The sequence below is a fragment of the Channa argus genome, chromosome 19, assembly GCF_033026475.1.
Source record: "Channa argus isolate prfri chromosome 19, Channa argus male v1.0, whole genome shotgun sequence".
Classification (NCBI taxonomy): Eukaryota; Metazoa; Chordata; class Actinopteri; order Anabantiformes; family Channidae; genus Channa; species Channa argus.
Window position 1 is genome coordinate 2,512,522 of NC_090215.1, and position 18,169 is coordinate 2,530,690.

Here is an 18,169-nt window from a genome sequence, read left to right on the forward strand (position 1 = left end):
CATTTGTCTACCTCTGCAGTAAGAAAACAGTTCAGGACATTTATGGTTTAATATTTTCCATTTCTGGCTGGTTCTTTGACGCTTCTAAACGGTATTACCATAAAGTTGATTATTTGCAGTTGCTGGAGTCTTGGTGTGCACATAAACACAAGTTTGAGAAACTCAGACACTGCACAAGACATACTGAGGGATGGAATGGACGGCAGACAGGACAGACATTAAAGGAAATGCATATTTTTTCTTCGTTTGTTTCATTTTTTTCATTTACCTGTGGTTCAGAATACTCATCGGTTGGAACAGTGTCTGTGGCTCCCTCAGAGTAATCGTAGAACTGAGTGTAATCTAAATCATCAGTAGCGTACTAGAAATGTTAAGAGAGAAGAGAGAGAGAGAGAGAGAGAGAGAGAGAGAGAGAGAGAGAGAGAGAGAGAGAGAGAGAGAGAGAGGAATGAAGAGAAGTCTTGTCAGCATTAGGATGCAGAGTTTGCTTTTAGCAGGAAGATGATACATGTACTACATACAGTATCATCCTGAACATGCTACATGTTCAAACTTTTAAAAGCCAAGGTTTTATAATCCCTTTTATTTCCAGACATTATACAAATTGCATCACATCACACACAGTGTGATGCCACAATGTATCATAATCTATCATTTATAGCATATTAACATTTGAATCTTAACTGCTTATGAAAAAATGACAGTCAATTCCAAGTGTTACTAAATTAAAAGCAGTTCAATATGGTGAATAAATGGGTAAATAAGTGCTGAAACTAACCATATGGGTCTTGGCCTACAAGCATGTAGCAGATGGGATGTTTAAAGGCTCATAAAACAAAGGAGAACAAAAGGGAAACCTTCAAAAAAAAAAATACCAGCTGGATTTCATGGATTCGGTAATGGAACTTTCTCAATGAAAGCATATGTAAATTATAGTCTTCAGGGCCTCTGTACATGTTTATCAGCGTCCAATTTAAAGATTGAAACAAAAGTTATTGTGTTGTATAGCAGTTCCTAGGAGGCCCAAATAAAACTACACATCATCAAAGCACTCAGGTAAAGTGCAAGCAGAAGCCCTGACTTCTAGTCATAAAGGTTTTTCATTTTAAGTTGAAACTTGGAAGTGTCGTCTGAACATGAAACCATGCTTAACTGATTAGAAATTGCAGGAAGTGGTATCTGAAAGTATGTGTATTTCCAGCTAAATGAATAAACCCAGGTGCAGGTTCACGCATCATCTTGCACTATAAAAAAAGAAGAAAGGTCACTCTGCCTCTAGAATAAACGGGTTAATGTGTAATTGTAATGTTTACAATTACAAATACAGAACTTAATTCTAAAGCAGACATGTTTCACAGGCATGTGAAAATGTATTGGGGCCATTGAAGCGATTAATAAAGCTATGGACTAACAGATAGAAATACACATAATCCACTTTGTCATTGGCTGCTGCTTGCTCTTGTTTTCAACTCATTTTACTCGCACGTACAACAATAGCAAGAAAACAGCTATCATTTTATACTGCATCCTTCAGAATTAATAAGACAAGTTAGGGAGAGAGGAAGAAAAAAGAGAAGCAATAGGCAGCTCTATCAGCCGCTTTCAATATCACCGCTTTCTGTGATGCGTTGGCCTAAAATAAGAATACATCATTTAAATGAAGAAATACATTATCTTGGAGATGCCATGTATTTGCTGTTCTGATAAGAGTGTTTGTGTCCTCAATGTCCAAAATGCAGCCGTTTTACTCAATAAAATCTGCACTTAACAAATCGTTATATCTGTTCAATGATAAATGTCGTTATTGTATTATCCTCTTCACTCATATTTTTAGATAAGATGCACCAGGATCATACAGCTTTACCGAGATCTAATTACTTACCAAAGCATTTGAAACTCTTATGACCAACTGAAAATAAGGTCAGTGCAACAGGTCTGCCTCAAAGAAAAGGTTAAATATTAGGACTCTGACTTCTCATGTACACATTTCCTTCTCTTGCATGTCAGACATCCACAGGTCATAATATTAACAATAAGCAATGCACCCTTAGATCATTTCAATTAATCAGGACCCGTGACCCTCTGTGCTTTGTGGAATCTCCCCCACCCTCCCCGGTGTGGCTGACCTCATTCTCTGGCTCCTGGGCTTGCAGGGAATCACTGTGAGGAGTGTCACAGTCTGGGCTGTAATGTTCACAGTAGTCATATGCTGCTTTGGGATCAGCCACAATCAGAAGTTGCTGGATGTCACCCTGCATCAAACAGAGAAAGAAACTTCAGTCAATTTAACGTATTTACATTGAAGCAGATTTGGCCTACACGGAATCTGCCATGTGAGTTTATAAAGAAGTTAGTACCATTTACATGTGCTATGACTGACAGCTCTCTCAGGTGTTAAAGGAACCTAGATCATTAACAACTGACAAGACAAGGCAACAGAGACATACTGAGAAGAGCGTCATGTCTCATCTTGCTCACACGCTAGGTAAAGGGGGCATGAATCTTAAATTATAGACGTGATCTTTTGGGCCCCATACACTTATAGAGTCTGGCAGAGTAAATTCCCCCCTTGTGTGATTAAACAGCTTGACACACACACCCCACTGAGTCCACATGGTGCAGGGAGGAAACACTGGGACAGACACTATGAAAATTATTATTATCAGTACAGTGGTTTACCTCAGGAAATCAAATAAACAGGTATCATCAAGGCACAAGCAACACCTGGCAGGGCCATATGTCTACAGCGAAAGACTTCTTTACTTAATATTACCTACTGGCAAGTCCATATTATTGGCTTATATTTTGCATCGCAGCTCTTATCGTGTCTTTGTTTTCCTAATTTAACTGTTGCTGTTTATGTTTTAAGGATTTAATAATTACTGAGAGATTTATACAGATACTTCTATAAAATACCCTATGTTGTGACTTTTTAACAATTTAATTTGATGAAACCTCGGCAAAAAAAAGTTATTTAACAAATGTGAATTTTTCATTTCCATTCAATGAAGAAGCACGTCTTTGGTTCCTGATGTACTTATGTCAGCTGGTACACCATACTGTACACTGAGGAGCGTAGCAGAAAGTAGATTGGCAGCGAAACCTGAGAGAACTCAAGCAGGCTACGACTTGTCAAGAGAATGTGTATTAATTCTCCCTGTTTCAAAACGAGATCTATGGATTCCTAACATCAACCAGAGTATAAACATGCATGTGCTAAGGCTTGTCCCATGGGAAAATAAGCAGTGCTCCTTGAAACAGTGTGACCATCCATCAACATCCCACTGCACCGCTTCAGTTTGACAGCCAAGAGAGGTCTCCCTAAATAAGGGGGATGAATATTTTTTCTTTTTACATAAAAGATGGAGATTGACTGGCAAATAATAACAAGCATAATGTAGCACCAACACATTCAAGAGTTTCTGGCCCATTCCTCAACCTGTCAAATATCTGATCTTATACTGTTGCCTAATTCTAACAAATACTGCAGGTGTTAAACTTTCAGTAGCTGCTGCCCTTGACACTGCAATCTAATCATCACTCCTGCTGTAAGAAGCTTTCCCAACAACTGAGAAACAGGTAATACCTGCAGGTAATGTCAAGTTTGGTGGTGGTCAGTGTTGTGCTTCCAGGCACTTTGGTGAATCAATCCAAATAATGTGCAGACAAACAATTGCCATACCAAGCAGAAAAGAGAACACAACCTGCCAAATATGCACAGAACAGAAGTAAACAAAGGTGCCAAGGCCTCAGGCCTCAGCATAGGTGTGTGTTTGAGAGAGATCAAGCCCTGCCCGGAGTTAAGTTTCCATGTATTACTTCATGTGTCACCCTAAGACCAACAGTGAGCTGAGCCTAAGAAGTCCATGTCCAAGAGCCACCTGTCTGCACACCAAAATGCTGAGGAGACACGCTATTAACCCTTAAAGGACTTCAGCACAACTAGGAAACTTTCGGCTACTCATCATTCACAATCAACATGACTGATACATTCAATAGTGAATGCAAGCCAAAATGATCATATATTCTATGTTCTCATGGAGATGTCTCTAAAAGACAACAACGACGACTTTGGAGGAAAGACTCTGAAGAGCACATAATTCCACTTCCAGCAGGAAAAAAGCAACTGTACAGATTGCAACTACAATCACCAAACACAGAGGAGCCAATTCACAAGCCAGAGACAAGGCAAGTGAGAAACTGATGTCAGCAGAGAAAGGGAACACCAAGGAGCACACAGAGACAGACAGGCAAGGCTTTACAGCGAGCAGATGGGATGGTAAAAGATGTTTTGTGCTGGGAAGCACCTGGGGGGAGTTATACCAAGGCCCAGGCCTGTCTTCCATTGTGCAGTGCTGAGATAAAAGCCTCTGGCGACTTGGAGCCAAGCCAGAGCTCCAAAATATGCCCCTGCTGGCTACAGTGCAGCACAGAAAGAGGGGCAAAAAACAGAGTTGTGTGTTAATAACTGCTGTGCCAGAGGTCAGTAAGAAAAACCAGAGGCTGAAAGAGAGAAGGCAGGTCAGAATCCACAGCGGAAACTTGTAAATCCTTGTAGATATTCATTCAGCCATCGTTACCTGCAACATCCACTACATCCTTAGTGTGTAGCATTCAGAATTTGTTCCTCCTGCATTCGATTAACACCTATAACACAGCTATTAGTGAAGCTACATTGTTTTAAGATGTTACTTGGAGGTAGCTTCGTAAAGGTTAGATAAAGGTTATCATCAGGTAACATTAGCCGTTCACTGCTCTGTGGTGACAGGGACAGAAAAATGTCTGTTGACAGTACAGAGCTCATCCACCGTCTTTTTTTAAATCCACATAGACCTCATTCGGACCATAGGGGCACTGTGGGATATAAATGGAGCGGCTGAAGGTCACAGCCGTGCATGGTAAAAGAGTGGCTGCATGAAAACCTGCATGTTCTTAAGTGATCATTTTCTGTCTTTTACCTACGATATTTGCATGTATTAATTACAGGGTGAGTGTAGGGCGTCATAACACAAACAGTTGTTACCACGCAGTCGATCCTTCGGCGTCCCTTTGAATAATTAGTGCATCTACGACTAACTGTATTTAAATGGCCCCACGCAACTCCTACAGTCTATGCAGTACAGTGGAGAGGAAGACAGACTTAAGATACCAAGGAAAGGCAAAAGGAATTTCCAGAGCAGGGGCCTTCAAACAATCACATGAAAATACTAAGACAAAAAGTGTTGCAGTTTTACAGAGGCCAGACTGAAGCTATGCAGCAAGCTGTGATGGACACTGTGTTCCAACACCTGTTGATCATGAACAGCATTCGGTTTTTGCATGCTGACCTCCGTCTACCGCAACATTAAAACCATGAGGTGGTATTAATTTTGTGACTGATCGGGAAACGGGGAAATGAAATTAATTGTATTTCAATCATAGTAGAAACACACAGAGTTGTTCACATGATGCTTTTAGTAAAAGACGTAGCTAAAATGTTCACCATCTGACAATCCTGGCGACACAGGCATGTACGACTCATGATGCCATCTACCTGTTCAGCTGAGACAAACTAATGAGTGTTTTCTACCCAAGGACACGGGAATAGGCAGGTATGGACAGTATATGTTTGTGCTGCGTTCAGACAGGTTGCATACTGAAAAATACTGTCACAAGTACTGTCAGCCAGGCATGAAAAGGCAGTCTCATGGCTCTGGGACAGTAGGAAGCCCATAAGCTGGAGAGGGTGGAGAAGGGAAGAGGAGGTGGTGTGCAGGGGAGAATATGGAGGGAGGGGAGTGAGGAGGAAATGAGGAAGGCCTGGCTGGGCAATGAAAGACTCCCATTCATCAAAATCAGTTCTCTCTGTGAAGGTGGTCTCCTTTACTGTGGGGCAGGTATAGGATGAATAGATGCTTATGAAAAATGCAAGTCACCGTGTGAGGCCGAACTCACAATTTCATTACCAGTGCAAATATTTTATTATCATTTGATTCGTTATTAAATCTCACTTTAGAAATCAAAACTTCACCTACCACAGTGATTTAACAGGTGAGAAGAATATAACTTTTTAGGGGACTATAACTAAGTCAGATAAGCTGACATCTCTCACATTTTCTTACACATACTGAATGAAATGAAATATAACCTCAGACCTCCTCTCTTTATTTTTTTAATAACGAGAGGAGGTCTGATGAGAATCTGCTAAGGTCCAACATTTCCTGCAGATTCCTTTGCAGGAAAACAGATTTTACCAACTAATTATAACCACTAGCTTTAATGCACGGCACCAAGGTATTTCCTTTCCCTGTATATCCCAGCATGCATCAGGCCCTGTCGATCCCTGAGGAGAGCTGGGACAGAGAACAGAGAGGAGACCTGTTCCAAAACCCACATAGAGAAGACCCTGTTAACTGACTTATGGTTTCTACAGTAGGTTCAGCCCTTCCAACATCTGACTAGACTAACTGTTTAATACCAATTCGGGCTTCAGTGTCCTCTTATAAGTATAAAAAGATATTGTTTTATTTTATTGTTTTGTTAAGTAATATGACAATAGTGTTGATTTTAACAACCTACACTGAGGGTGTAAGTCACAAACTTAAAACACCATGATGGATTTTTTTATTTAGTCATGATTCAAATGACCACAGTGTGGAACAACTAACTAACCCCCCTGGGTAACAACCCCGAACGCTAAAAACTATGATTTAAAGCAAGAGTAGCAGCATCAATCATTTAAACATATGATCGGGATGAAGACCAGACATTCCTGCTGCTCATAAACAAAGCAGCACTCTCTCACAGGCAAACAGAGACCCCCACACAGCCTTTCAGTGACCTTTACTTCCCACCTGAGAAAACCATAGGTGTCAATACAATTCATCCATTGTCTGTCACTGTTTGCATCCCCTAACGCCCATGACAGCATCCAACCCTGGATAAAATGTGCCGCCAAGCATAAGTTCAAATCTCTGACTGACACAGTGGTACCATAGCCCAAATATCCGGAAGCTGCTCTTAGACTTTGAAACTGAAAACTGAGAGATGCAGATTTGTATTATCCTTATAAACATTTTCTCTACTATTTAATATTAAAATGCAGTCCAATTGTAGCTTATGTTAACTGCCGCTGTATTTGGTGATGCCAATGCCAAATCTGCAAAGTAAAATCTATTGCGTTTTAGATTTAGCAGCTGTACAGTAGGATCAGAAAGCAAGCAACAAATTGAGCAAAAAAAAAAAAAAAAAGCATAGTTCACAGACGATAAGTGAAAATGCCGAGTGACAACAATGCCTCTGATAAAACAGATGTTTTCGCACATCACGTCCTTCTACTGACCCTTTAAATGCAGCGGTGTAAACGCAATAGCTGGTCACCACTTCACTTCCAAAGCTTTAGATTCAAACCTAATTCAAAAGAACATTTCCAGAAGCCCAGCTGTGTTCTTGGTAAACCTCTGCAATGAGAAGCTGCAGCAGTATGGGACAAAGCTTTAGCTTTATTGTAAAATCACTGTGGAATGAAACAACAAATGAAAGCATTACCGTGAAAACCGCCTCATCCTGGATTCTGGTGCCGAACACAGTAATGCCATTGGTGTCAATGGAAGTGTGGTCACTCCTGAGGAGAGGCTTTACGATCTTCTTCCTACAGTCTGCAATGATAGTGACTGTATTCTTCTCCACACTGATGGCCACACGATGCCACCTGGTCAATAGCAAAATAGGAGAGGTGGGCAACAAAAGAGGTGAAAGTCATTTGTCGTTTGATCCACTGGTGTCAACAGGTGGACTTTGCGACATAAATACAATTACATACAAGATTTTAGATTTGGGGTATTTTTCGCCTAGTTCACATCTCAGTCCTGCAAAATTGAATATCTGCTGATACTGAGTAGTAAAGAGATTAAATAGCGTCTATGCAGCTGAGTGCTATACTTTTCACCTGTTAGAGAGATCAGTGCAGCAACACCAGCAAGCTGAGGTGAAAAGAACACATCAGAATTCAGTGAAGAGCAGGTCAGGTCAGGTTTTTGACCAAATGTATTTTAGCCAATGCTTATCTAAAATATGCCTGGAATGGTGCAAATATGCATTAAAATATATATGTTCTAAGCAAATTTAAGAGCTACAACCAAATATTGTAGTCACTTATCTCGAGCACATTTAAGGGATTAAAACTGTAGAAAAACAGTAGGGCAATTAGATTATTAGACACAATTAGACACCTCAAAGAAAAATACATGATGTGAATCATAACAGAATGAAATACTCTACAAACCGCGAACAACGGAGTTATGTTATATTTCACTCAACCACAGTCATACGTGCAAAATGTTAACCGGGGTCACACGTGAGTCTGACACATCCTTTGCCTCCAGACCATTTGCTGCTGCACTTAAGAACTGTGGCATACCAGGCAGCAGTGCACCACATTCTTGCCCCCACACTTTGGCCCTTTTTAACACAGGATTACACTCATTAAACTCCAAACTTAATCCTCCTTCTGGGTTACTCAGAATGACAGACATGGTGAACATTGTGGAAAGTGTGTGTCAGGATCCAGAAAGGCCTGCCTTGCCAGAGCAGGAGACACACAGTCAAAACATTGTTCTGAGGTGGAAGATGAGACCTGGCACCACTGTAGTGCAAGATGGTAGCACATGTGTTAATTGCGGTAGCATCTATACACAGCTTCTGATGTATAGTCCGAAAATGGAAATGTCTTTCAGGGCCGGCAGCTTAGAGGAAAATAAGATCTCTCTGTGCAGAATGGACTATGTAACACTTTTTATGGCAAAAAAAACAATGTTGACTTCAACAAGTTCAAACAATTTCTCAAATTTATGAAGTCTGCTAAAGCCTGAAGTAGTAGAGCGGCCGTATATTTGGAAAGTAATGGGTCAGCCTGGTCTTTAACATTTTAAAGAGCTTAAATAGCACAAGACCCACAGAATACACTGGAACAGCTCACTAGAATACTTCCCATTCCCTTTAAAGAAAGGGATAATGTTCTTGTTCACCTCATCAATATCGTCATTGTGCCTCTCTTTTCATGCTTGGCGTATGCGTCCTAGTAACAATGAATACATCCACGGGGCCTGCAGACTAAGCTGCAGCCCCTAAAGACCTAGACAAGGCCCGTAGCTGGAATTTGTCCAAAGTAAGAAATGTTAAAAATACACTGCAGGGAACACTGATCTTTAGACAGCGGGTCACACAAACTTCATGCCAGGACAAAAAAGCCTAAAAGCCTAACACAAAGCTGTCTGCGAGGGTGAAATCTTTCTCTTTGCTGCAACCTGCACATAAGGCAGAGTTTGTGCTGATATCAGGCTTGTGAGGGATTTACCAAGTTTGTTCAATCATTACAACTGTGCACGCACTGGATCTCATCTTAAGCCCATTCCAGGTCACAAACACATTGTGACCGGGTTATGACTTCCTTTAAAAACAAACTGTCCTCAGATAACATGTTTAGCAAGTGAAAAAATGTAATAACACAAGAAGACGTAATAAAATACTATGTCAAATTACACATTTCCCGGAGGTCTTTCTGTTTATTTGTTCCATCCTACCCCTGCATATGGGCTCATGTCAGCTAAACACAATCTCTGAGTAAAGATTTCTGGACCTGGGAGCAGATATTTAGGTTTAAGCTAAAGGGTTATTAGTGAGGTAATTCAAAAAGGTAAAAACTTTCTTTCCTTCTCTAAAATAACAGAGGCAGTGAGTTCATGGATGAGGTCAGGTTGCCCATAGCAGACCCTGCTGTGCCCCAATAATCCAGTGTCTCCCTGTCTCTGACCTGTCTCTGTGCCCAGAGACCCCTGATGAGATGGATAATCCGATGATGAGCACCTGTGGCGCAACAATGGAAAGATCTGGGTTGTTTTCTTGCTTTTGTCAAAAAGAACAAGTCAGCAGAAATCAGAAAATGATTGCATGTTTCAGCTGATTTCCTTGTTGCACTGGTTTTAGCTTGATCCACATGATACTGGAATCACTTCACTTGGGCAACACAGAGCAATTCATTCCAACTTTCATTTACATATACGGAGCAGCTAGCAAAATAAACCAAGACACTTGGACCTACAACTTTTTTTACTCTGCTCGCTGCATGTTATATCACTTTCTCCATCTTATTCTACATCAGTCATGACTCTGCAGGTGTGTCTGAGCATGTAACTGTTTGAGTGCATTTTCGATATTTGACATACTTTCCATCAGCGAGGTTGAGATTATTGAACAGGGGGTAATCCTCCGGCGCTGGTTTGCCGGTCTGATCCTCATAGAGGAAGACAGGTGAGCGCCCCACTTCCACACCCAGCTGCTGGACTCCCTGCTCATTGTAAATGGACAGCAAGAAGGACTGGAGGCCAGAATTTGGGCGCAATGTGGTCAGGATAGAGAAGTCCTCAGGAAAAACACCTCCTACATAGAGGAGAAAACCCATATTACACATTACTATACTTACCATGTTATACTAATATATTTTACTGTCTATCCATTCACTTAATGCAACAGGTTTCTTATTTCAAGTAATAAAAGACTTAAAATGCTGTATCACATGCTAAGAATAGCGGCAAACATTTCTTTCCTTGCATGTACGGCCTAGATTTTTCTTAGTTTAAACAAAGAAATCAGCCATTGGCAGTACAGGCTGGAGTCAATCAATCATGAAACACACAAGATGATAGCTGAAAGATGGAAAAGCCTAAGAGGCTTGTCTTACCGGGGAATAACTGCGTGGTGGGGGCACTAATCTCGACCTGCTCGGCAACATTGTAGGCTGTGTCCGGTTTTGATGCTCTCCGGTTTGTGCAAAATCCTGACGTTTTCGTCACTCCTTCGGGGTAACTTTGAAATTCTAATACTTTTAGGACATCCACTGGTTCTGCTGTTTAAGAGGCAAATAAAGCAGAAGTTAAGTCCTTAAGTGCATAGTGTATTTTCAGGTGGTTTTATGTTGTGGAGTGTGAGCAGTGTCACTGCATGATTCATGTTACTCTATTAACCCTTCATGAGTGTCACATACCAGTATAACTGATACAATATAACGTACATCACTTAATGATAATTAACTAATAAATCACTGAATTGCTTTAATAGTGGCCAATACCAATGTGCAGCATATATGTAGGTATATTCCTACTGCTACAACCAATAACACAACGTGAATCATGGAATTCTGCCTTCATGTGACTGTGCAGGTTCAGAGACAGTCAAGGCCAACCAAAGAGGATAATGGACAGAGTGACAACAAAGACCTAGTTCTATGACGCCTGGATAAATTTACCTCGATAAGGCTCTCAGGGTCTTTCATTCACTTCAATCTGATGCACTTTACATAAAGGAGCCTGTGTGGCCTGAGGGTGCTCAAAGACCCATGAGAAAGAATTATAATAATGCCTCTTCATCAAAACCACCTCTTAACATAAAACAGTAGCTTGGTGAACATGATAGGTGAGAGACCAAAGTGCTGCAGTATACTCACCGTCTGTTGTGTGCACCATTATACCCGGGATCTGTTTGCTAAGCAAGGTCCTATTAAAAGTTCATGCTAAATGAAACCATGCATGACTTTCTAACAATACAATCCATGTTTGGCCAAGTTACTCTATTGTTTGGAAAGGTAATTTGACATGCAGTAACAGAAGAGGTAGAAATACATTTTGATTCCACCAATTAGCCATCCTTCTTTCTGATGCCTCTAAAGACACTGTCTTCGTTAGCATGTCTACTTAAAATAACTCTTAAACATTTCTGTCACTTCATTAAAAACTGTCTTCCAGCTGTAGTAAGGAGATGGAAATTATGAGCCTGTTTCATTCTGTTCAGGAAATCCTTTTGTTTGGAGACAAGACATGTTTCAATATAATTCCTGTATACTAGAGACTATGAAGGTGCCACAAGCACTGCTCATACACATGGTTTGTACAGATAGTCATTCTGCTTTCTGGCCCACTGTCCAGAAGAAAGAGACAAAAAGTCTTTAAATAACGTGACTAGATTTTTATTTTCTTTATTTTTTTTTATAAAGCAAGCAACTGAACACACTCAATGAGTATTTTAGCTTTTCTAAGTCTGGCCTGTTCTACATCTGGTCTCTACTAACATCTTAGACAAGACCTGCAATAATCCAGATGTACTTCATAACAAAGCCTTACGGAGAGAGATGATCTTTTCTTTGATTTGTGGAACAAAAAAATCTGCGAAATAATAATAATTAAAAAAAAAAAAAAACATCTAAAAAATGCAGCGCTGAGAACAAAATCAGCAAACTGTTACAGTACTCTGTAGGACTGCTACTCCTAAGAGCAACTTGGCCTTATAAGGCTGAAGGAGCTACTTACTTTGGACAGTGAACTGAGGACCTTGTTGTGAGTTCCTGCGGCGCTGCTTTCACTTCAAACTACAGCACTCATGTGTTCCAGATGTGGCAATTTGGCCAGGCTACGACCCTCACACGGAGGTGCTGAGACAACGTCAATACTGGCCAATCCATTAAGGTGGCCAAATGAGCGTGCACAGGTTTTAAAAGAGTGCATATGAAGAGCAGGGCTACGCAAACAGGCCCACACACTGTAGCTACCAGGAGGTGGCATGGACAAATGGACCTTCCTCAGTCTAAAGGAAAGAGAAAGTTCTAGAAATCCTACAATCAATCAAGACCATTTCTGTTGCTCAGTTACTTAATCATCCAAGTGTCCTTTATGCAAATTGCAGTAGCAGGCAGGGAAAGGAGGAGCAGTATGACACATTACCGTAAAACAGACTAATTTGATATTATCTTGTTCAGAGTTGTACATTGATGTAAACAGAGTGATCCAAGAGATAATCTAACACCGGTCTTTTAAATACCGACCCCCCCCCCTCCGCTTTATTTTTGGCCCTTACATGTTTACAGAAGGGTGAAATTGGCTGGGAGGAGGACCTTTTCACCTGCAGCTCCCTGAGACTCTACAAATATCTTAGGGCAGAATGTCTCTCTCTGTATACCCCCCTCTGTCCCACTCTCCCTCACTGCTTCCTTTACCTTGCACTGTGCTGCTGGCTAAAACAAGACGGCTTTATGCTGGTGTCATACCAAAGAAACTTCACTGAGACCTACCCAGTTTTTCAAAGCATTTTTTCCTTCCACTCATCCCCACCTCATGAATAGTGCCTCCATATGAATACCTGGGTATGTTACCATGCTGTGTTTAAACCATTTACTAATCCCAAACATTCATGTCATTAAAAAGAGGGGTGTCTCGAAAGCCACTGTGAGTTTGAATTTGCACGTAAAGCACAGTTCCAAATGTTGGCTTAGAGTAGAGGACAACATGTAATGACAATGACTCTAAAGGGAACAGCTTCAGTAGGACAGAAGGTTCAGAAGGGTGCTGATCAGCTCACGGGCTGAGTTGAGTACATCGGGGAGAGAAGACTCTAAAAATGCTAACTTTGTCTGCTGGAATGTGCATCTGAGCCTGCGCCCTGGGGGCTGAGGAAACATGTCTGTACACTGCTAGATTGAGAGGGCACCCTGCAGAAACAGATTTGACTGCCATAAAGAGTTCAGAGAAAAACTGACTGAGACACTGGAATACAGTGCCTGCAGCACAATACTTAAGCTTTAAAAAAAGGGGGCAGGAGGTGACAGGTTTGAAAAGGTGGGTTTGTCAGCATGTGCTATATGAAGTGCAATTACAATAGAATTGCATCAACATTTTGTGATTTGTTATTTCTTGTGTGATTTCGTTCAGGAATTCTCTGGTTAACAGGTGGAGACATCTAACGTCCAGTAAATGTCGTAAATCCATCTCATTTAAAGGTACAAGGTTGGGTGTCTATAGGATAAGATGAGAGGCCTGAGTAATCCTGAACCCTGTGACTTGTGGTCATTATGGCTGCAGGCCAGGCCCATATGCAGAGCTGCTCTTTGAAGGCTCTGAAATCATAGGGAAGTGCAACAAGAACCATCATCATATAACTGCTCAGTACTTAGAGGGGAAGCATTCCCACCACTCACACAACACATCGTTGTCCTGCGGCCGACCAAACGTCTAAGTGCAAAGCTGAGGGGAAGAGCTGGGCACGAGGAAGGGAGGGGGGGCAGGGGTCTGTACAAACCAGCGTTTGGGCTTCGGTGTGGACCAGGGCACTGTGGAGATAGGGTGAACCTGCCTGACCATTTAGCCCCCTGCAGATATGAAAGGGCTTTGCATCTGAGACCCACTGAGGCCTCTGTGAGAATGTACTTCACTTATTAAGTGTCACAATGCTGTACACAGAAAATTGTTGCATAAAATCCTTCTTTTAACCACGCTGCCATCCTGGATGCTCTACACAGCTCTTCGGGTATTAGGTTTCCCTCTAGAAAGAGACTGATTCTTTACGATTGTGCCATAATGTACATCCACAATATCACACACCTCACTATACCAACACATGTCCAGTGTCTTGGTAAAATCCACCCGCTAACCGTGTCCACATCCACCAAGTGGACCAAGGTCTAACTAAAGAGCTTCGTTTCAGCCTAAATAAATATTTAAAAGCAGGAAAACTGCTCTGTATTCCTGATCTCTATGAGCACATACCAGCGGATGAGGAGGAATTCCTCTGGAGCGAGGTGTCTCATCTCCGGGACGCGTTCCATTCATGCGTAAAAACTTGTCTTGTTGAATACAGTGTTTTTGGCCAGCGAAAGATGGCTACGTGGGTATAAGCAATTATATCATAAGCGCATCGGCATTCTAAGTGTTCTCTGGACTTAAAAGTTTAACTGTCCACTTCACTACACTAAAGCAGGGCACAGTTTAAGTGTAACGTCCCCTAAGCTGGATGTTTGATGGCTTCCACATAGCGCTCGATCCAACAGATATATGAGCTAATTTTCCCTAATGAAACTGCTTTAAGTGTGGAATTAGGGGAAACACGTGTATTTCTGACTGTGATGTATCCAGTCAGGTAAATCTGTTAATCTCCCAAAGTCCAGCATCAATTCCCAGGCGGTCCTGTCTCCGACTACTTTCGGCCAGATAAAGTTCATTATAGAAGTTTGGTTCCAAATATTCTTACCTGCTCTGACATCGGTCGCCTGTAGAACCAGGGTTAAAGTGATGAATGCGGTTACAGTAGAATCCATAAGCCACCTTTTCGTTTTCCACCTTGTGGACCACCTCTGCATCTCCATGGTTGGTCGCCCCACAAGTGAATCAAACTTCTGGGCGACTTCAGGTGATTCTTAACGACGTCCCTTCCACAATCCCAAACGATGATGGAAACTTTCCTACAAACAAGCCATACGTGAGGGGTTTTAGCCTCTTTTCTCAACCACAACGAGGCCCCCGAGCTTCCTTCCCAGTGCCCAGCCTTCACAGTGAAGGTAGTCGGGCTTTAACCAAAGCGCAGAGGCTGCACTCGGTACACTTGGTGAGTCCACGGGCAGGAGGGCTGGGCAAGCTGCACAAACCAGAGCCGCGATTACAGGGAAATGACAGGGGAACCAGCCCCCGATTAGCAAATCACAGGGCTGGAAACTCTCCTTCGGGTCCACCCATCATCTTTGTAAAGCATCCCCATGTCTCGCTGCCTCTGAGGAAAGAAGAGAGACTAAAAACAGTGATAAATGTAACTAAAATTGAAAATAACACAGCATTCAAAACATGAAAAGGTCAAAAAAATGCAAAGAAAATGCTAAGCATCTGTATGTATGAGTATCTCAACCCTGAAAATCTATAGAACACAATGGACATATTTAACACTGTTCACCACAATCATAAAATACCAATTAAGGGAATATGTTTTTGGAAGAATGGTTCCAATGGTTCCAGGTGCATTGAAGCAGCTATGATGACTTGTGCTGCTCCAAAACCATAACAAAAAACTTTATGATGTTGCTTCCATTAGTGTAGTTTGTTACTTATCTCAATGACAGATCAAATGTTCAGCATGAAGTATTTTCTTTCTTTCTATCACCTTCATCTTCTGATGTACTGCGGTTTAAAAAGCCATGAGAGATTCCTATACAGGCATTTTAATCATTTGCTGTTTTTAATACAGCACCAATTCATTGTTTGAATTACAACTTGTTGCGGATTAATTTTATCATGTAAATGAAAATAAATAAATACATCAGTTTCTTTATTCCAGAATACGTCTACAGGGTAAATTCAACCTGCACTTAGAATAAATCAGTTGCCTGCCAACGGTGTAAGATAACTCTAATTGTTCCCACTGAATTCCTCTGCAAATGGTTGTATCAATGTCCAGAAATGAGACACAAAAGCAGGTGGAGTGTAACGCACTTTGAGACAACCATAAACAAGGATAGCAGGGGGATGAAGGATTCCCTTTAGAAGTTGGGGTCACTCCAGAGGACAGTCAGCTCCTTGTATCTCTTGGCTCGCTCCAGTTGAAGGCATGGATCCTGACCAGGCTCTGTTTGTCAGCCAGCTCGTCCTTCCCAGCCAGCCTCAGTTTCTAGCCAGATGGTTTCAGATGCTCCTCCTGGATGCCTGTTGGCAGAAGGCCATTTTTCTGCGATGAACTGTTGTCCGGGCAGAGAAGGGTTCATGCTACATCTTGTCCCCTCATGGTTCAGAAAGCAAGGGCATTCATTTTCAAAGTGGGCTCCAGTATCCATTGGTTCCAAGTTTTCCCAGATAAAAAAGACTAAACGCTGAGTTTGCATTTTGATTAATAGGAATTTTAAAAAAGTTAAGTTAAAGTTTCCTTAAGTTTTTTTTTTTTTTTTTTGTCTAGTGGTTCAACAGAAAACCAACCGGGTGACAGCAGCATATGGTGGCCTCAGGGGTAGTGAGGCTTACTTACAGTTGGAAGTTTTCTGGTTTGATTTCCTGTCAGATACAAAAGATCTGGGCATTCAGCAAAGCACATTCTCCCTTCATTCAAAAAAGGTGTCAGTGCACTTACAATCAAGTCAACTACAATTTATCTTTTAGAGGTGGATTGTGACCAATTCTAGTCTAACTATAATATACAGTGTGACATGTTGGGTGTGAAATCACAGACCAATTCTGCAGAGTAAGCTGAGTAAATAAAGTAACTGCAGTACTTAGCAACATGATGAGGTTACAAAGATAAATGATATACAGATGTATTTATAGAATATTAATCAAATGACTTTATTGAAAAGGTAAATCAAAAGTAATTTAGCACCAGAAATAAATTCATCTCAACTCAACTATTCTCCCCAGTATGTGAAAGTACTTGTTCTCAGCTGTGACTTTGTTAACAATCAGCCCTTGTGCTTAATTGTTAGTGCATCCACTAATGAGATGACCCTCAAACCAACAGATAACCAAGCCAACTGACTGCTGCCAGATAAGCTATGAATAATCATTTTTGCATTACAGTCTGCTCACTATTGTAGCCGTTATAATTAGAGATTCTGTACTGTAACTTAATAATAATCAAAAGAAACAATAAAAACATAATCATAAATTATTGTTTAACACCCTGCATCACATTTTATTTGTTTGACAAATTGTTCAAACACAGAAAAGCTGAACACTGTAAATAATACCTTAATATTACAAAAAAAGAAAAAGAAATCAAATGGGTCGGGACTTATGGGTGGAAATATCCCCCCCCCCCCAAAAAAGATAAATTAAGACTTGAAATACTGAAATACATTTTCTCCTGTCAATTAGGCCACAGGTTCTCATCAACATCACACTGGCTGTTTTTCCCTCCTCTTTGAACCAGACTTGCAAATAGCAACACAGAGCATCATATTTTATAGGTGGGTAATTACTGATCACTGATTAAAGAATTTTGCATAGGGTGTTGCACACAAATACGTTCAGGCCTTCATAACTTTGCAAGTAACATCTGTAAAGTGGGAACATGTGTTTCCCAGCAGATTGATTTGGCATGCGTTTTTACATCGGGTGCCCTTCCTGCCGCAACCCTCCCATTTTTATCAGGGCTCAGGACCAGCACCAAGGTGACCCTTGGTGTCTGGGCGCGGCCACACCTGTTGAGGTGGGATTCAAACCCGTGGCCTTGTGCAATGACAATAGGTTGCTAGTTGTGCTTAAACATTGTGGCCTGTGTGTTGCTATTGTTGCATCAAAGTGATTAAAGAATGAATAATGTGTTTAAAGTTTTGCATAAAGTTGAATGACTTAATTATCTTGTCATTCATCATATAATCTGCCTCAATACCACTATA

The 18,169-nt window shown here is 41.2% G+C and overlaps 1 protein-coding gene across 8 annotated transcripts in view; it reads right to left on the reverse strand.

The window, feature by feature from the left end:
- The window catches only part of col11a1a (collagen, type XI, alpha 1a), a 73,279-nt gene extending 57,850 nt beyond the window's left edge, over nt 1–15,429 (reverse strand). For 3 of the 8 annotated variants that reach the window (XM_067486426.1, XM_067486424.1, XM_067486427.1), the window contains exons 1-6: nt 15,049–15,429; nt 10,718–10,882; nt 10,203–10,416; nt 7,528–7,690; nt 2,127–2,252; nt 269–361 (exon numbers count right to left, since the gene is read on the reverse strand). In XM_067486426.1, the coding sequence (XP_067342527.1) occupies nt 269–361; nt 2,127–2,252; nt 7,528–7,690; nt 10,203–10,416; nt 10,718–10,882; nt 15,049–15,163 (876 nt within the window). In that variant the 5' untranslated portion in view covers nt 15,164–15,429. The remainder of the gene's footprint in view (nt 1–268; nt 362–2,126; nt 2,253–7,527; nt 7,691–10,202; nt 10,417–10,717; nt 10,883–15,048) is intronic. The other 5 variants (XM_067486428.1, XM_067486432.1, XM_067486425.1 and 2 more) reach the window with 4 other exon arrangements.
- Between the last annotated feature and the right edge of the window lie 2,740 nt (nt 15,430–18,169).